Genomic DNA, 21196 nt, shown 5'->3' on the forward strand with positions numbered 1-21196 from the left:
AATTCCCATTTACCCATTTTTTTGAAATTCTGAGGTACTCAAGCATGACCTTTTTTTATTTCACCATGTCTATTGTCTTTCTTTCATGCAATGGATACCATTACTTCCCAGAAATGAATTATCATAAATCCATGGAAGTTAATAACATTAGGGTTAAGAAAGATATAATCAAGAGACCTTTCCTGAAAGCCATAAGTTGTTATACTTTGAAGAAATATCAGCAAAGCATTATTAACTGATTTAAAATATTATTTCTAATTCCAGAAATTAACTGGAATAATTTGCCCACCAAAATAAAGAAACAGTAGATTTTTCCAAACCAAAATTATTTATGGAGAGCAATGAATTTAAAATAAAAAATCATCTATTTGCTGAAACCAGAATTTCCCAAATGAAAATGAGATACAGAAATCAAGTTGATGCTTAAATCTTTTTTTTTTGTCTCACAAAGGAATGTGCCAGAACGATAAGAGTTTCAGTTCAATCTGGAACTCAATTGTATATGATAAATCAAGGTTCACATGACTTTGGGGGGTTTTTAAACTTAAAGCTACAAAGTTTCATTGAAGTCTGAATTGGACAAAATGTCTTTTATTTTATTAGCCTAAAATTAGAGGATTTTTTTCATTGTGAATGTATTTCTAGAAAACCAGAATACAGAAAAATGGCCTTCTGATTAACTACAGTGAACACAACTGGAACACTTGCAGAGACCTTTTATATGCCAGGCAACTATTGTGACTATAAAGGCCTAAATTAAAAAAAAAAAAAAAAAGAAAAAAAATATATATATGTTTAAAAAATTATAAGGAAAATCAAAGGTTGCAGGAGAAATTTTAGATGTGTTTTCAAATTGCCCAACAAGGCAAAAATAGTTCAGCTATTTAGACTTATCATAATTATTTATATTATGAGAATTATTTGTCTGTTAGAAAACACTGGGAATGAACAGACTTCCAGCAGAAGGACAGAACCTGCCTCAGGAACAGTTTGAGATACACAACACAACTGCAATTATGATGATTGGTGGGCATCAGAGCATCATTTCAATACAAAAAGCTTTCCCTTTTAGTCTTACAAGAGGGCTGTAAAGACTTCACCACTCCTCTGATAAGAATCTTCTGAATGCCATTTAAAACTGTTAATTTCTAGTGTGCTCTATGTCATGGAGGTATTCAGTCTTGGTGTCTTTTCTCCCCTAATTTGCTAAGGAAGATGAGTCAAACTCATTGAGTATTGTCTCATAAGATGGCATCTTTATTCCTCATACTCCTTTTGGCTTTTTCCTCCATTCATTCCAGTTTGTTCTTTCTGAACAAGCCTGAGCACAGGTACAGACAGTATTTTGGATGGGATTTCCAGAGTGGCTTGCACAGTGGCACTGAACTGCCATTGAAAAACATTGAAAATATTTTGCCATGTATATTCCAGGATCATAACTTTTCCTAGTAGTCTTGCTATACCAAAGACAGTTCTCTTTTCGTCAGCTTTTCTAGTATTTCCTCCTAATGAGTTCCCAGTCTACAGAAGGATTTATTAAACACCACATAAATGGCTTTGCACATCAAATAGTGAACTATCTCATTTTCTATTAATCCTCAATGTCATCCGGACCCAATTTGTCACATTGCTAAGAATACTTCTTAATATTATCTCATTAGCAGTTGTCTAGATTGGGTAGAACAGCAATTCAGGGAAATCCTTAATATTATAGAAAAAATTAACCCTTGATCTCTGTGCAAATCATTCTGGTAATCACATTATTATACTCTACCGTTCGTATGCTCTTTCATTAGCCTACATTTTATAATTCTACCTGTAGTTTTCTTAACATAAATAAGCACATGTTTTACTTAAGTTATATGATTAAAAAGACACAGACAAACAGTAGAGGCAAGCATAACAAGGCATGCTGAGAATCACTTCAGGAAACATAATGTTTCCCTCAAAATGGTTCAAGAAATGCCTAGAATATTTTCCTGTTGTATATACAATATTGGGTTTTTTCATTCTTTCTTAAAGAATAGTTTATCTAATTTTTGGCATTAATTCAAGTCCTTAAAATTATTGAAAATCATTTGATGTCTGAATATTTCTAGAGAGTCTAATCAGATTTAATGCTCCAGCCTCACAGGCTTACCTTTGCTTTGGAGAATTGTACCCTCTCTAAACGAAAACTTCATCCAACATATTAACAGTTGTTACATGGCTTTGTGCAACTTTTTTCAAACCCAGCTATTAATAGTGAAGGACATTCTTTTTATTCTTGTTTTTTCAGTGAAATGTCACAATTTTGTGCAGAACACAAATAGGTTTTCTTAGAAAAAGCTACTTGAAAAGGAAAAGAAGCTTCTGTCAGGAAAAAATTGTTAATAGAAAATGCTCAACTTCTGTTGCCTGAATCCATTTGAATGTCTCAATCTCAGCTGGTCAAGAAGTGAATACTATAAAAGCTTTTTCAGCTATGTTAACAGCAGGCTGGCATCAAATTGCCTTTCTCCAAACTCACACAACTTTCCTGGCAGTCTGTGTTACAACTTTTGCGGAGGGCTCCCATGTAGTTACACCAAATGTGCATAAAACAAAGATGCCTCTCCTTCGGTTAAGCAGTAGTTCAGCTCTCTTTGGAGCAATGTACCTGGTATGGGGTCTGCAAATCAAGGAATATGCTGAAAATTGGAGAGAATTCAGAGAAAAAATGTGAGACTGACTAGAGTTGGAAAACAAGTATAGAACTGACTTGCAAGAGAATGTGTTTAGTTTGTTGAAGACAAAGTTAAAGGGCTACCCAGCTGCAACCTCAAAGTGGATCCCACACAGCAGGAAAAATATCATAGAGGTAATTTGGAAACAGCAAGCAAAACTATTGGAAGACCCAATGATGGGAAGCTGCCGTCATGCAAAAGCTGCGCTACAAGCAAGATTCCAGTCTTGATTATAAACATGTGAGGAAGACATGTAGTAGTTTCTTTATGATTTCAAAATAAGATTTGATATTTTTGAAAAAAAAAAAAAAAAAAACAGGGTCTATTTATATTTAAACTGTATTTGAAGTAGAAGATAATTCCATAATATACTGGTTTATGCAGTGGAGCTGAGGAGATGGCTACACTGGTCCCATCTGTCCTCAAAATACCTGATGCGCTGAATGCATTTTCTCTGACATTACACTTTACAGTCATAATGCAGTTATTTCAGTCTGATTTTTTTTTTTCTTCTGTCTTCTGTTATGTCTTGTTTGCCTTGCTGGCTTTGCAATTTTTTTTATTTCCTTTTTGTTACATTTATTTACTTACTTGTTTTGTGTGTGTTTGTGGTTTTTTTATTGGTTGGTTGTCTGTTTTGTGTTGTTTTCGTTTGGTTTGGTTTGTTTCTTTCTTTCTTTTGCTCCAGGAATTGGTCAAGGGGTTCCAGTGGTGGCCCTTATTGTGGAAGGAGGTCCCAATGTCATCTCCATTGTCCTGGAGTACCTGCGAGACACTCCTCCTGTTCCCGTTGTGATTTGCGATGGCAGTGGCCGAGCATCTGACATCCTTGCCTTTGGCCACAAATACTCTGAAGAAGGAGGGTAAGTAATTTCATGACTTATGTTCTTTTTCTATCCACAGGTTCAATGCAGTGGTAAAGCAGAGCACAGAAAATTATTACGATATTGTACAGAAGCAACACCTACCTCACCTGGCCATTTCCATCTTTGGTATGGGTGAAATATTGAAGGTATTCAGAACATAACAAAATAAGCCTTAAAACAAGGCTCATCTCTGAGTCTACTCTTCTTCAGGCTGGAGAGTCCCAGCTCCCTCAACCTTCCCTCATGTATGAGGTGATCCAGTCCCTTGATCATCTTAGTGGCCCTGCTCAGACAGGGACAGCTACTCCAGCCCTGGAGAAAATTACTTTAATGTGTCACCACCATACGGGAGATTTCTTATGATGGAAAAAAATTAATCTGAGGACCACTTCTTTACATCCTCTTGTGGAAGTGTAGCTGTACTCTTGGTCTGTTTCTTGGCACCAGTTAACAAGGACTTGGCCCTGCCTCGTAAGGGATCAGTTGCAAATAAGGCTACAGGCATCCTACATCAAGAGTAGCAGTGTGTCCATTAGAAAATGCTGAAGCTTTCTTGGCCCACAGCCTTGTGGCTGCACTAATCTGTTCCTTACCTGACAGCCACAAGCACCCTCAGAGGATTTCCAGGTGTTCAGCAATGACCATGGACTTTTCCTCTCAGAAATTCCCAAATCAGAACTCAGTCTGATGTTCAGAGTAGAAAACAACAAATAAAAAGAAGATTTAACAATTTAAGAATATAAATCTGTAAACATTGAGCTCTAGACCAAGCAGTATTATGTCTTTTAGAAGTAAATGTGATCATGAACTCACTCAACCTAAAACTCCTACTGGGAAACAGATAGTTTTCCACAAATGCTTAAATCCATTTTATATTCAGGTTCTTGCTTAGTACAGCATTACATCTGTGATACATAAGAATGTGCCAGGTTTCACTGAATCTTTGAGAAGTTGTTTCTCTGTTTTCAGTGACCTCACTGATAACACTTCACATAACTTTATTCAAATATGCTTGGTCTTTGTATTTGTTATGAACATCTACCTTGTCTGTGTTCCGATGTCACCATAAAAAAATACAGGAGGAGATTTAATTAATTTACCTGAATATATAAATGAGGCTTTTATGAAAGGCTTTTTATGAGGACCTGTGGTGACAGGACAAGGGGCAATGATTTTAAACTGAAACAGAGTAGCTTCAGACTGAACACGAGTAAGATATACTTTACTGCGACTGTGTAGAGGCACTGGCACAGACTGCCCAGAGAAGCTGTGGGTGCCCCATTCCTGGATTTGTTCCTGGCCATGTTGGATGTAGCTCTGAGGAACCTGATTCAGTGAAATGTGTCCCTGCCCATGGCAGAGACATTGAAATTGGATGTTCCTTAAAGATCCCCTCCAACCCAGACCATTCTATGATTCTGTGAATTTGGGACGCTGTGGTTCTATTTCCTCATCACAAACTCCTGCCTGTAGAAAAGGCAAGATACACTATCAACAGAGGCAGAACAAGCAATTTCTTACCTGAGACTCTCAAATCTGGCTTTGTGAAAGGTATTATTCTGTCTTACTATTGGTATTGTTAATTTGGGGGTCCCATTCCAGCAACATTATCGACCAACAAAATTACTCACTTTTTTCTGTTCACTTTGCACTAAATAGAATGCACAAACCTTGAAATTTGCCAAACTAGCTAGTGGAAGTTTCTGTGTCTTCATCCTGGTTCAGAAAACATAAGTCTGGCATGCAGTGATATTTTTAACAATACAGAAGTAAAACATCAATATCATTATATTCATTATAATATTTTATCCAAATACATTAGACTTCAGCTATAAATTGGATCCTTTTTCCCCATCTCTAGCCTATGTTTGAGTAGTGCTTAGCACTATGAGGACAATATCAAATTATTGTTATATACCAATAATACCAATACCATTGCCATGTCAACTGAATTCAGCTAATAACTTTTTCTTTTGGATATAATCTAAGCAGGTTATACAAAACTGTGTTTATTAAACTCTAAATCAAAGTAATACATCTAAGTTGCATGCAAAGTTTAATTCCGCAGTCACTGTGTAATTAGACTATCAAGTCAAAACCTATTTTAATTCTGGCCACCTGTCAGAAGTAAGGTGTTCTGTGAGACACAGCATATCTTCCAGCTGCTATGGACTGGGTATCTAATTTGAATAATTCAACACTTAATTCATTAATGGCAGAAACAAACTCACTTGCATGTTTATATTATTATGCTTATTTTGCACAATCCTAAATTCTAACTCATGCCAGCCCAACAAAGATTAATTTTCTACACATAAAAATGTGTGTGTGTGTCTACTAAGCACTGCTGTGAGTTCTGTGAGCTTTTAAGTTAATTTGAAAGTTTGTTTCCATGGGGAAAATAACTATGTCTGGAAATGGCAGAGAAAAAATACATCTCTCTGCTTGAGTTTTGATCAGTGTTGTGCCAATCCATCCATTTGAAAACATCCTTTAGTGTATTTGGCCTATCTGCCCAACAGGTCCTTTTGTATTGTGTTTCAAAGAACTGTGTTGTGCCAGCCTTCCCTTGTTATTAAGGATTCTTCCTAGAACATTCTGCATAGCAGAAAAATTCATGATTTCCTATATTAATGAAGGTGTGGTACAATGCCAATGCCCATGTGTCTTTGAAAGGACAGGAGACAAGCTTCAATCTGCCTTTTTAAGGCCTAATTGCAGGCTTTTCTCATGACAAGGCAGTCCCAAAGGACCCTCTTTGAGCAGGAATTTTCACTGAGGGAGCATCCGCAGTGGAGGAGGCTGGCAGCAGGACCCAGAGCTGTGCCTGCAGCGCCTCGCAGGAGGTGCTGCCTGCCGCTCTGCCAGGCACCGTCACCATGGCAGAAGGAAGGGTGAAACGCACCTTGAAGGAAAGATGTCTTTGGGGGAACATCAGTTTGGTGGTCTCATTGTCTCATCTCTCTCATTGAAGTTGCAGGGGGAGGTAAAGCACGTGTGCAGTTCTCTACAGAGCTGAACTTTTGGCATTACAAGTGTCAGATACACAGAACTAACATGGGGGGGGTGTTTAAGTTTATTAGGACTTTAATATCAGAAACTAAATTTTTGTTCCTTGGTCTGGAAAAGTCTGTAACAGAGTTTTAAGAATTTAATAGGTGGATACATTTTAGTACAAGAAATAAAATTCTCAGAAGTAATTTAGTAAAGCTGAGTAAATTCCTGGTATCTTTTACATTTTAATCACAAACAAGCTGTGTCCGCAGTATAACTTAAATAAGAAGGCATCTTAAATGCAACGTTCCTCATAAATTAGAAGAATTATTTGGCTGCTTTTCACACTTGGCCTTGATTTAAAGGTCAGGTTTTTCAGGCTCTGAAGCACTTATTTTTTCTTTTACTTCAAAATACGATGACCAGCATTGAGGGGTGAGAACATAAGATCAGTCATTAAAATGTAAATTTTGTCTCTACTAAGCCCTAAGTGAATATCTTCATTGGTAGTAAATCTCCACGTACAGCTGGAGTATTTTGGATTGTGTAATCAAGGATGGATGCCTTTTCATTTACTTGCATAAAAGCAAGTAAATTAAATGAAAGTAAAACAAATGCAAAGTGCAATTTTATAGGAATGTTTTGAAGCTTTTAATTCTCAGAGGTTTTTTTTCTTTATTAAATACTGAATTTAAAATCAGAGAAACAAAACACTAGGTTAGAACTATGTCACTTCTTAGAAAAATATTTCCTTACTGAATGAGAAATTTCTTGCAGTATTTGAATGCAGTCTCCAAGTTGAAATTATATCTCATTAACTACTCTATCAGTTCTACTCCTGCAAGCATGAAACTCTTAAGAGCTCAATTTAATGCCATAAAAATTTACTTCTTGCCTAATATTTGCAAGGAAATATCAAACCTTCTCTGCTTTAAGTGAGCATCTTCATATGAGAATCATTAAAGATTGCCTTTGGACTGATCTTTCTCTGGATCCACTGTGGCATAGGCCTTAGGATTCAAATTTGAAGAGTATTGTTTAAATCCCTTTTTGCTTATGGGTAAAATACAGGAATTTTTCAATTTGAGCAAAAGGGATCATAAGGTATGATATGGTTCTTCAGTATCCCCCATGGTCTGTACCACATCATCGGGAATCACTGATCCAAATCATGTCTGAATTAATTTGTAAAATAATTTTCACAATGCATATTTTCATAACATTACTTTTCTCTTGTAACAAAGTACTTTGCAAATCAAAACTTGAAAACAAGAAGGTCAATTTGTTGACCTTGGAAGGGTCAATATATTCATCTCTCTTTTGGTGAAGAAACAGCCTTTCAATAAACTGTGGTCAGGGAAAAATTATGTAGAACAACTACCAGTGGAGGTCTGAAGCTGATTCCTCGTAAAAGCACACAAATATCCCTGTTTGAATACAGTGAAGGAATAATTACATATAATTTATTTTATTACTACTAATAATAATTTATTTATTACAAATAATTAATTTTTTGTCTTTTCACAAATAATGATATGCAAAATGTGTGGATTTGAAAATCTGTCAGACATTCAGCCAGTCCCACAAAGTTGCACAACTGTATCTTATTTGTAAACCAGCGAAAAAAATATGAGCAGAGCCTCTGGTCATGTTTCTTACATAAGGAATGATTGTCTAGAGTGCAAATCATAATTAAAAACAAAATCCCGTAAGGTTTCTATAAGGAAGGTTAGGGCATAATTTTCATATCCCACTAATATTTGATAGATATATTTACCTTTTCTTGGGAAAAAATACTTAAAAAATGAAAAGTTAGAAACAGATTACGTTCAATTCATTAAGTGAAGTGTATTATTTAAAGATATTTCAAAGCATTTTGAGAACAATAAATTTTTAAAAATCTATGATGGAGTTGCATTTTGAAAGTGGGCTAGTGCATAATCTTTTTAACTCGCTAGTACATTGTATGATTCCAGTACTAAAAATCTTTGAAGAAAAAGGAACTTAAACGAGTTAGGTGGTGGGTTACACTTCCAATCTTTCTCCAATAATCACTACAAAATCATATGCCATGAGTTTGAAACATTAAGTGAAATGTCTCTTATCACCTCAAATATTAAGCATAGCTTAAAAAAATAAATTCTTTCTGAGGAGTGGGTCAAAATGTTGTCACCTATCTTCTGCATCAACCAAAGCAATGAAGAAAGTTTTGCTTTACTGTTTAATCATCCAGTATGTCTTGGACAGGGTGTTGCCTTTTTTACTTTGTCAGTTCAGGATTTGGAAGTGGCCTCTCCTGACTGATCCTAAACCAAGAATCATAGTAACATAGAAAAGTTTTGATTGGAAGGCTTCTTTAGAGGTCATCAAATCTGACTCCCCTCCCCTGGGCAAGCTCATTTTCAAGTAGATCAGGTTGTTCAGAGTCCTCTCTGGCCTGACCCCAAATGTTGTCAGGGATGGGGCACCTACCACCTCTCCAGGACACCTCTTTCACTGTTTTATCATTGTTGTAAACAATCATTTTTTTATTTATATCCAATCTAAATCAACACTCTTTTGTTTTTAAAAACATTGTTCTTGTTCTGTTACAACAGGCCCTACTCATATGTCTGACCCCATCTTTCTTACGGGCACCTTACAAGTGCTCAAAGGCCTTAATAATGTTTCCTCAGAGCCTTCTTTTCTCCAGGCTGAACATCCCCAGCTCCTTCAGTCTTTCCTCACAGGAGAGGAGCTCCAGTCCTCTGATCACAGCAAGGCCTCCTCTGGACCTGCTCAAGCAGGTCCATGTCCTTCCTGTGCTGGGGACCCCAGAGCTGATGCAGCACTGCAGTGGGCTCTCATCAGAGCAGAGCACAGGGACAGAATCCTCTTCCTTGCCCTTCTTGCCCAGGGGGCTTTGGATGCAGCTCAGGACATGATGGTTTTTTTGGGCTGTGAGTGCACACTGTCAGCTCTTGTCCAGCCCTGCACACAGCAGGTCCTTCTCCAGAGGGCTGTTTGTAATCTGTTCATCCCTCAGCCTGTGCTGCTCTTGGGAGTTGCCCCAACACAGGTACAAGCCTTTGCTCTTGGCCTTGGGGAGTTGTCAAATGCCTCAGCCTTGTTTTGTACATCATTGTGAGTTTGTAAGAGCCTTGCTTTTTAGACGGGGTAAATGCTTTCTTCAACCTTCCTTTCTTCACTGACATACCTGAAGAAACCCATCCTGTTATTCTGTGTATTCCTTGCTAAGTTCAGTTTCCTCTTTGTCTTGGCTCTTGGCTTTCCTCACCCCATTCTGCATAACTGGGCTGTGTCCCTAAACTCTGCCCAGGTTACCTGTACCTTTTTGACTGATGGTGCATTTACTGCTTTTTTTTGTTGTTGTTGTTTTGTTGGTTTTTTTTGTTTCACCAGCAGGTCTCCACTCCTCCTTGGTGGTCTCTTGCCTTCCTTGCCCTATTTTTTTCACCTGGGGAAGGTTCATTCTTGTGCTGTATGGAAAGTGTCCTTAGAGATCTGCCAGCTCTGTTCTGCTCCTTGGGGGCAATTTCCCAGGGCAGCTTTGCTGCCCAGAGGGCCCCTTCCCAGGAGGTCCTGTTGACTAACTCCTTGAGCCCATTCAAGGGTTTTTTCTTAAAATTCAAGATCCTGACTTTTCTGAAAAGCCATATTGTTCAGTTCTGATAATCTGATGAGTCAAAACTAAGGTTGGCATCTTCTGAAAATAAATAAACAAGCAAACAAAACATACCCACACACTCTCAGGCAAAAATTTTGAAAAAATTTTTGTTCTGAAAATAAATGTAAATGTATACCACTCTACTTTAGATGACAGATTTTTGACATTAACTACCTAAATTCCATCAGCAATCTAGAATCTCTGGGAAAGAAAGAAAAGCTGAATAGACCTAGACTGGTGGGATAATGTGCATGCCTTATATATTTAGGGAATGAAAGAATAGTTTCAAACTGAGGAAGAAAAAGAACAGGTTACACAGTTGTTTAGGCAGGAGCAGTATTCTTTCCATTTCAAGTAAGTGGAATTCAGAGAATCATGCCATCAAAATGCCCCAGAAGGATTTTACTGGCATGTTGCAAAATATTTTTAGAACTGAAGCCTACTAAAAAGATTACAAAAATACTGTCTTCTGACACTATTCAGACTATGCTGACTTTTATGGAAGTCATAAGTGTAGTGTTTCAGTCTGGTAAAGTGGGCCCATCTCTTTTTTCGTGAATCTAAAACTAGGAAACCTTGATTTTAAAAAGCATGGATTTAAGGTATGTGTGTGTAAGAACTGTAGTGGTGTTTGCAAAGGAGATAAGTCACCCCTCCACCTGCAAGTCACAGTTGCCTTCCTCACAGTACTCTGTGAAATTACTTGTTTAACACAAATTGGATTTGGTGTCTGCCTCATAGATTTAGCCTTTAATAGCATGGAACAGTTTGTGTTTGTCCTGGCTGGACTACACAACTGGGAACTTTGATTTTATATCTTCTAACATTTATAGACTCCCAAGGAATAAAAGTGATGCCTTATGGATATAACTGATTTCAGGGCAAACAAAGCTATGATTACTTTACTGGAAAGATTGCTGCTTTATTTATGTTTCTGATTATAATTGCTTCAAGTTTTTGATCTCACAAAGACATTGAATAGGCTTGATGTAGATTTGCAGACCAAGGAGATGCTAAAGAAGCACATTTAGTGAGGGTAGAAAACTGCATAAATCAAATTATGACTACAAGAAGTTTCTGAGCAGCAGTACTTCAACAGATGTTTTACCCTGTTGTTAAGGAAGCCCTTCTTTATTTTTATGGGATTTTTAAATTCTGTATCGTTCACATGAAGTTTGCTTTTCAGGCTGCTTAAACTAATGCTATTGTGGAGTTTCTAAGAGCTTTAATTCAAGAAAGAAAAGTGATGGCTGCTGAGGACACAATGCTGCTTTCACTCAATGCAATTTTCTCTTGCTTCCTGTGTGAGTTGCCCTGAAAGAGAGACAATTTCTGAAATGAAGTTTTATATTTAGATTCTACACATTTTTTAAGGAAAATTTGATTATTATAAGAAAGTGGGATGGTTTGCATTCCAGAAACTTTGGAAATGTTTTCTGAAATTTTTAATTTGAGAATCTTCCAAGTCCATGTATTTTTTCATATAATTTTCCTGCTCTTTCCTATATTTCACTTTCATATGCAGTTTTGAAGGAAATTAATTATTTATATGAATCTCTTTAGCTTCTCCTCGTGATGTTTTTGGGAAACATGTTCATTGTGAATAACCTCTTTTTTCTTTCTTCATTTGAAGGATGAAAAACCGCATAGTTCTGATCTACTTATTAATACAGTGATAGCACCATTTTGTTTAAATTTGATTAAAGCAAATTTCCAACACCTTTTTTTTTCAAGAGCCAAAAATCAGAATTTATATCATCTATGACCTACTAGCAACTAATATACTTTGCAACTCAAAGTATATTAGTGCTTGTCCGGGTATCAGCCTTTCCAAGCTGATTCTCTTCAGCATGGAGTCCTACATTTCCACTTGTATTCTTGATATCGTGTTTCATGCCCCCATGTGCTTGTAACATCCTTGCTCCTGTACAGGAGGTCAGGTTATCTCTCATAATTTTCACACAGCAAGTCCTCTGCTGCCAGCTCCAGTGTAGTCCACCAAGAGGGCTGGAAGTTTTAGCTCATCACATGTTGCCTTTTTGTGAGGGAGGCAGGTCATGCTGCAGGGAAGGAGGGTGCTTACATGCTGCCTAATGCATGAGCAGTAGATGCAGGGTTGCTACCACTCCAGCATCCCAGGACATTGGACATCCAGGGGCCAGACTGCTCCTAGATTAAAACAGGAAGTGCAGAGGAAGACTTACCACTCAGAGGGAGTGTGTGATAAAGTAGAAGACAACAGAAGAAGCCAGGCATAGAAAGAACTGTGGTCCGTCCACACAGCATGGTCTAAAATCCCATGAAAGCACCTCGACATATGCCTTCCAGGCTTCTTTTTGAAGCCAAAGTTCTATTCAACAGGAATATTTACTGCCAAAATCAAATGCATATGGTAGAGAACATATGCATTCCATATGCCAGATCTTCTACAGATCTTCTCTATACTTCCATGCACTTCTTTCCCATTCCCATTTGTTGTCTCTCCTAACAACATGTTTGCTGCAGCTGTAAAGACTATATAATGAAACCAGATTTGAAAACCAGCGTTGTAATGAATATCCTGCAGTCTCATTTGTGCCTCTTCACTGCAGTAGCACAGGCACCTTTAGTCAATAGTATGCAAAAATGAAGGATTAGGTCATTGTTCTCCCAAAGCAGCTGCCCTAAGCTAACAAAGGCTTTTAAATACCTGCTGCTCCTGATATTTCTCTGCAGTTGCTGCAGGACTAAATATGTTTTTTTCTTCTGGCCTAAAGTATGAGACATAAAGATTCTCTGATTTTCGCTCCACTGGATGACTTACCCCATAAAATATTTCAACTTAGCTAACTTAAAACACGGTTATATAATTTTTAAGTGAGAAAACTGCTGTAGTTTAGAAACATCAAAGGATACATGTTCTAAATTAGAGCCCACTCTTCTGTAATTTTGACATTGATAACCAAAATGTTTCACCCAGAAAAGTTCTGAGGAATAGGGTTTTTGTTACAAAGAGGTAGGTAGTACTTATATTTCTTATACTATTACTATTTATTTCTGCTGTTGGGCTATTTTTTGCCAGTACTGGCCTTAGCATTGAGAAGCAATATTAAATGGGTTCTCTTGAGCTTCAGGAAGATCAACAAAATGGCCAAATCAAATTGTTTTCTTTGAGTGGAGTGCGGAACAGAGTAATTTGTTTGCTTATGAGGTCTTGCGTAGGGTGAGTGACATATTCAAACTTAAATTGAAACCATTGACAACACATAAATGTTCCCAGTTTCATAAAGTTAATGACAAGCTGAATTTTTCTAACTCACTGATAGAAAAGAGTCTTCAGTTCACTTAAAAGTGTTGGTCTCCCTCAAATTCAGACTGTCAGCGTGGTTCTTGTTTTTGTTAGGAAATCCCACTGAGCTGATAGTTTGAATGACCTTCTGTCATGCAATATGTGGGAACTGGTATGAAAACTCTGTAGATGAGGGAGCTCAGCACAATCAACATTTTCTCCTAGAACAGTGTTTTTCAATTTATCTCTTATGGTTTCAGCAATTCCTGAAAGCCTGCCCAAAACCACATTCAGTGATCTGTTGGCTCTTATTTCTTTTGACCTTTGTCCCTGAAAACAGTTGAAATGAAGTTACAGTGTTCACTCATGTCTGGTTTTTCACTTAATCTTTTCTTTTTGAATTTCAGACTTATCAATGAGTCTTTGAGAGACCAGTTGCTAGTTACCATCCAGAAGACTTTCACATACACCCGAACCCAGGCACAGCACCTCTTCATTATCCTCATGGAGTGCATGAAGAAGAAGGAGCTGGTATGTTGAGCTCAATGCATTGTTTTGATCAAGTGTTTTATGTGCCTTTTGGAAGGTATCATAAATCTGATCTCTGTTTTCCAGACTCTAAAGTGATATGCTCACTTTTGTTTACTTTGCTCAATATTTTTGTATTTAAAGTGACTAATGCAACAGATCTCTTCCCTTTTATAAATTCCTCTACGTTTCCTCTGACAACATAGAATCTTGCTAGTAGGATATAGATATTACTATTTTTCAGTCATCCTCAGGCATATCATGACTACAATTCTACTTCATGCAACTACAGAAAGCAGAAAAGGCATAATTATGCATCTGTCCCTGGGATTGTATTTTAAAGATGCTGTAGGGTTGCAGAAGTATCACGAGGGCCCTTGCCTTACTGTGGAGATATGTGACATGAAAGGAAAGCAGTTTGTCTCTGAGGTTCGTGTTCTGCAGTGGTAAGGCTATCCCTTGAACACATGCTTGTATTCTCTTGAAGAGCACAAGATCTTTCAACAGTTTCTTGGAGATAACAAGGCTGCTTTTGCAGAAATATTTTTGAAGAAAAAGCACATTGAAAAAATTTGCAATTTAAATTTTAATCTGTCACAGACTGACTGGACAGACATGCTTAAATTTTATAACTTTATCTATCTTCTAAGTTTTGGGTTTGGTTCACATCACAGCTTCTGGGAACTCCAGGTTGATGATAATGCCCTAAAGTGAATTTGCTGTAACATTTCTGATCCACTGATCAGAAAGAGTGATTTTTTTTAGGGTAACAACATTAATTATTTTGTGGCCATTTCAGTAGTAATAGTAATAGTAGTAGTAATAGTAATAGAAGCAATAATAATATATAATTATAATAATAATAGCACCTACTTGTAAACCACTATTCTACATATAGAGATAAAAAGCATACCTATAGATAGAAAATAAAAGAAAAGAATGAGGAAGAGAGGATGAAAGGGAGAAAGCAGCACAAAGGCAGGAACAAAAATGGAATGACAGATAAAAAGCAGAGGCAGATGTTGACTTATCTAGACTAGAAAAATGCAATTCTTGATTACTCCAGACATCTAAATCCAGAAAAGATTGTCAGGCTTTGAATAAACCCTGCTAATGAGAAATAACTGTGAAGATTCTGTCCACAGCATTCACATTAAGATTTTTAGTCCAAGAAAGGCTGTGCATTTGCTACAGGTTTCTTTGCAGATATGCAACATCTGTAACCACTGACATTCTCCACCTACTAATCTTGTGAAGAGCTATTAGTCAAGAGATGGTGTGCCCAAAATTAAGTATTCTGAATTTGAATTTGTAACATTAGCCTAACTATATATAAATATAATACATTAGAACAGTTGTTTCTGTCTAGTACCTAAGTTGTACTCAGCTAATTCTAACATTGATATGCTAGAAAGGTTTTATGTCTCAGGTGTGGTTGCTAGGCTAATGGTGTCCTGTAAGACTCACAGCCTCCTATGTTTATGTAAAAGACAGGTTGTGCTCATGGTGCTGAAGGCAGTATGACCAGAGGAAATGGATGACCTTGGGGTTGTGAAGTCACCACTCGCTCTTCCAGGAGTGAGTGGTGACTTCAAAGATGTCTTTTGTTTGCACAAAGCTAGATGCTTCACGTTGCCATGTCTGTCCCAGCTTTTGTTCTTCCTCAAGCTTGACCCTCTGATTTGGTTGTTGACTTAAGGAGAAAACACTTCTTGATGAGCTGACCATCATTAGTCTGATCAACCCCTCAAAAAATAGAAGGAAGACACAAGATTGTCTCAGAGAGCTCAGCAGCAGCTAGATTGAGCTAACTATTTTCTCTATGTTCATGGTCAGTGTGCCTGCCAATCTAATTTTGCAGCTGCTGGATTGATAGAGAACAAAGCAGACAGTGCAGGAGAGGCTTGTCTTATTTCTGTATGTCACTAAATAATTGAGTACAAACAGGGTACAGCCAGGAAGGTGCTTGTAAAGTACAACGATACAGCTGACTCACAGATGAAGAGAATGAAAATAAAATGCAAGAAACAAATGCAAGGAACAAAAAGCTTTCTTGGAAATAATTGTTCCTTCTCTACCTGCTTAAAATGTGTGAAAAGTCTGGAATCAGTTATATAAACCTGATGCAAGTGTTGCAGACAGGGAAAAAAGCATAATCATAGCAAAAATTACCCCTTTTCTCAGATCATGAGATTTTTCAAGTTCTGACATTTTGGATTTCACTCTTAAATAAAAATCTCTAACTTGTACTGCCAGGAAGCATTATTATTATTATTATTATTATTATTATTATTATTATTATTATTATTATTATTATTATTATTATTATTACTAATGAATAATGTTCAATTTACTTGATTAAGTTTAAATTTTTTGTTGAATAAATGCTGAAGTATACATGATGAATGATAAAGTGGAGTGATCTAGGTGTGTTAGATTTGCAAGACAGAGGAATTTTCACTTCTCAATTCAGTGAATAATTTTTATGAAATTACATGCTTATCTGGGATGACATTGCAAGCATCAGAATTTTGTTCTGAAATTTATTTGGACCAAGGTGCTTAATTTGGGATAAGGTAAAAAAATCTATTTAAAATGAAATAGGCTACACATATCTGTGTACATAAAGCAGTAGATTACAAGAGCAGGATACTATTTTATAGCTTATTTATGGAGATCCATGTTTACATAGAATTCTACTAAAAAGTTTATGCCAATACCTATTTTATGCTAAAATAAGAGCATGAGGAGTCACCAAAGCTAAGTAGTCAGGAAGCAGGCTAGGAGACTTCATTTCAGGCCATCCCTGAAAAACACATTGTGTTGGGTAATAGCTCAGAAGTTTGTTTTCAGCTTTTAAAGGAGTATGTACTTCTGTGTCAATAAACAAATTAGTCTTAGAATTTTCCCTTAAAGATAGTAAATCTGGTGTCTGAGTTTTCTGGCAAATACAGGCTGCTCTACTCTTTTGGGGGCATTTCATTTTGCAGCTTGGACTGGCATGTTGTTGAAGTGCTTTGTTCACAAATCATTATGTGGATTTCTCAGAAGCCAGAATGTGTTTTCCAGCAAGCTGCATGGGTCTGTCTGTGGAGCTTCACAGGGCAGCCACTGCGAAAGGCCACTTGGTCAAGCCAGAAAGGTCTGTGTCCTTGAAAACAACCAGACCTGTGGCAGTGGGAGATGCTTGTCACAAAAGTAATTATTCCAAAATAGTGTTCTGAGAGTAAATACACCTTATCTTTTATTCATTGGATGGAAAATGGAAATTGTTGGGTATCAGAATAGGTCCAATCTAATCACCTTAGTAATAAAAACTGGCACATTAACTCCAGCAGTAAAGTCCCACCTGCTGGTTAAGTTTGTTTTCTTATCACTACCATGGCCATTTTCCACTTAATTTGTTTTCTTGAATAGTTGAAGTTTCAGTGACTACATTAAGCTAACTGATAGTGTCATTGCCTGCTACTGCATTACAAGAAGGAATTGCAGAACAAAGAGAGCGTGGTCGCTGGGCATAGATTTGTGTGCCTGCATTCATTCATGGAATATATTTCCACCAAGAGGCAAGAGATACAATTTGATTCATTTCCTGCTGCTCACAGCAGCAAGTAATAGATATTTCCTTCTTGCCTCTACTTGCCTTTCTTCTTGCCCTGCTGTTCCTGTACCACAGTGTATGGTTGCTGTGGCAATCGTGATGGCTGCTCAGGGAGAGTGCAAACCTCACTTCAGCTTTGTGCTGCTGATGGGTATGGCAGTAGGTAGCTCCAGACGACTTAATGTGCAACTTGCAGTTCTGGTGCTGTCAGATTGAAACAAAGGAGGTGTCATGCTATAGTAACTGAGCACATTGCTCTGAGATCAAGACAACCTGCATCATGCAGGGGCTCGATATTTATTGTGCTTTCAAAGCAATGCACAGAATAAACAGACTCCACAACCTGGTGTAGTTATGAAGTGGGTATGTATGCCAGCGCCCAGCACAAGCCAGACAGCTCTCCTGAAATCTTGTGCCCCAAGCCTCGGTCAGAGCCACATTTTTATTCACAAAGGTGTTCCATATGCAATACATGGCACAACCTTTTCATGCATGTTCAACCCCTGGCCCTGCCTGTCCTCACCTCTCATGGTAATCAGATCCATGCCCTTCTGGGCTTGCCTTGTTTGCTGTAGTGGTCACACAGGGGTCTTTGGTGATCTCTGAGGCTGAAGGTTGTGGTCTTCCTCATGACTGAACTTTTGAACTTTTCTCCTTTGGGCATGCAATTTTGGTCCCTTAGTGCTTGTCTGAGTACATCTGTCGGCCTTGATCAGCTTGGAGACAGAGGAGCCCCTTTATCTGGGTTCTTTGCATCCCTTGGTCTTCTCTCAGTATTGTTCTTTCTGCAAGAAGCTTCAGAAATTTGCATTTTCCTATGCCCTTTGTACCATGGCAGATGTTTTTTAAGTAAAAAGGTTAAAATTCAACACAAAATTCTACAAGCTAAAATTTAAATGCTTAATTCATATTTCTAGCTCAAGTGAACACCAAAAGTCTCTGTTTCACTTTTATGTCAAACAGAGGTGGATCCCCATTTTCCCAAAATACACAGTGCATGAGAAATCTGCCTTACATGGTTAGTATTCAAACGCCAATATTGCCACACTTATAGGGCTTTGACTCTTCTTAATGGTTACTTACACAAAGTATTGGGAAGCTGTTGAATCATTGTTATGTCCTGGTGCACTTGGAAAAAGTTGTTTGATTTACTCTGAGCAGTGCATGGGGGGAAGAAAAAAACCCAACAAAATTCTTGGGAGGTTCAATATCAAACTTTTACTTGCAAACTCTAGAACTTTAAGGTAGAATAAGATACTTGGCTAATTTTAAAATGTAGCAGTTTTGGTTAGAAATTCAAGAGTATAAAAGCATAAAAATTAACACTTAAGAAAATGTATAAAGGAAAAGAAAGGAAAAGAGAGAAGATTAGAAAGGTGTATATTCACCACCTGTGGGTCCAGAGATGAGACCTGATTTTGGCAATTTCTGTATCTGTTGGTTGAAGCCATATTGGCAGTCTAAATCCATTGGAGCTGGAGGAAGAACATGCAGCACAATTCCAGTGGGTTAATGCTACACTCATCTCAGTGGGAATGCCCAGGTACCTCTGCTGGAGTAGGGAGTTTTATACTGATCATGAAATACTGTGGATTATGGGACACAACAATGTTACAGCTGCCTCTCAATTCAGTGTAGTTGAGACAATTATCGGAAAAGGATAACCACCTTCAGGCTATGGGGGAAGCTGAACCACGGTGTGTAAGGACATTGGCGTGATAAAAAGCACTATCCCACTTCCGAGGATTTGCCTCCTTTCAGCCTCTTCCCATATCTTGTTCACCACCCAGCTGTGAGATGAGTGTGCACCCCCTTTGGGGTTACTTGGAGCATCATCAGCGAAGCATCCTCAGCTTTTGCAAATGGCCATGGCAGGTTGTTTGAGTCATCAGCATTCCAGCATCTCACGGTGATTTAGCAGTTTCTTTTCTGTATGGACTACAAATAAAGCTTTACCTTGATGGCTTCAGATCTGTGTGACTGAAAAGGCTGTAGCAAACTGTTTCTGGAAGAGTTTATACAGGGAAGAGTTTGACTTGATCATGTACTAGAGGCAAAAAACGTTGTGCTTTTCAGCTGGATGTGCAAACTCAGTGAATTCATATGCTAATTAAATACTGGCTGCAACCATTTGTTAGGATACCCTTTGATCTGAATTAAATATTAGCTAAATCAGATGGACTTTTAAGAATTTACTGGCATATTGTCACTTGATTTCTTTGGCCCCTCCCAGAGGTTAGAAGTTCATTTAGGTCTGGTTTTTTTAACAAATTTTTCTTCAGAAACAATAAAATCATTTTAGCTAATGTTTTTTAGTACTGATGTCATTTTTCTCTCTTAGGGAAGAACCTGAAGTGGGGTGGGTGTCTTCTCAAACAGGAAAACTCAACTGTAGCTCTTGCAGCATAGCTGCTGTGAACAGCATATAATTTGGCAACAGGCGTTTGGAGCAGGAGAGCATCATGTAACTGCTCGCCTGCTGGTTGCTAAAACAGCTCTTGTTTCTCCCTTGAAAACACTCTGTGTGATTTACCGCATAAAGTGGAGTACAGTTTGTCCTCTGTGTCCAAATTGATGTGCCAATCCACTTCAGGAATGACTGAAACTTTAGTAATTTTGGGGAAGGTTAAACCTCCTATCCAGCCCATACAAATCAATAGAATTAATCCAGTACTTAGGTTCTACCTCTGTAAATGTTAAGATAATGAGTAGTGGTTTTTCATTCTGCAAACCCCATCTGATTTCTCTTTTGGTAAAGAACCAAGACCATATTTTGTGTTTTCAGCTGCCAAAAAGCCAGATGAAGTTAGCTGAAGTTAGTCGTTGACTCCACAGAGAACAAAAATCTAATGCTGGGAGTAGTTTTTTTAATGTCAGTAATTAAGAGAACAACCTTCACAGGAAAAAGAGCTATAAATAAAAAAGAAATAAATAAAACCAACAACAACAGAAAAAAAAAAACCACCAAAAAACCAAAAAGCCCCTCCACCTCCCAAAAAAAAAAGCCAACATAAAACCCAATAAAGACAGCTGTTGTATTGTGCTGAACCCTGGAAAAGCATTTGTTCATGTCATCTGCTTTTCAGCTACTGTCAGATGAGGCAGGGCATCTGCTAATAGAAACTACAAAAATGTCAGACCTACCACAGGAGCAGAAGTGTACAATTTAGTTATTGGGTATCTCTTGAACTTCTGCTGTGCCATCCTCCTCAGATCCGGAACATGTCTGCAAAGGCCAATATTCCTTTTGTTGCTTATATTCCGTAAGCAAACATTTTCTGTTTTATTTGGTACATACAGTGAAGTCATTTGATAGATACTAAAGCAACTTACTACCAATCTTTTTACTTCCAATCTTCCTGCATATTTTGTGGTTAAAATTGCAGCTACAGAAATAAAATTTAGAATGTTTCTTCTCCCTCTAAAAATGTAAGTTTGTGAAAATATCCATTTCCTCATTTACACTATTAACAGATATACTGGGAAATGCACACTGAATTATACAGCTCTGTAAATTTTCTGGATAAGGAAATTGAAGGAAAGCAGTACTTGGTGGCACAGCAAAAT

At 37.6% G+C, this 21196-nt stretch overlaps 1 protein-coding gene across 1 annotated transcript in view; it reads left to right on the top strand.

Annotated features, from left to right (window-relative positions):
* The window catches only part of TRPM3 (transient receptor potential cation channel subfamily M member 3), a 381850-nt gene that overhangs the window by 286238 nt on the left and 74416 nt on the right, over positions 1-21196 (top strand). The window contains exons 7-8 of the mRNA XM_059873453.1: positions 3394-3568; positions 13908-14031. Coding sequence (XP_059729436.1) covers positions 3394-3568; positions 13908-14031 — 299 coding nt within the window. The remainder of the gene's footprint in view (positions 1-3393; positions 3569-13907; positions 14032-21196) is intronic.

This window comes from Haemorhous mexicanus, chromosome Z (assembly GCF_027477595.1).
Source record: "Haemorhous mexicanus isolate bHaeMex1 chromosome Z, bHaeMex1.pri, whole genome shotgun sequence".
NCBI classification, from domain to species: Eukaryota; Metazoa; Chordata; class Aves; order Passeriformes; family Fringillidae; genus Haemorhous; species Haemorhous mexicanus.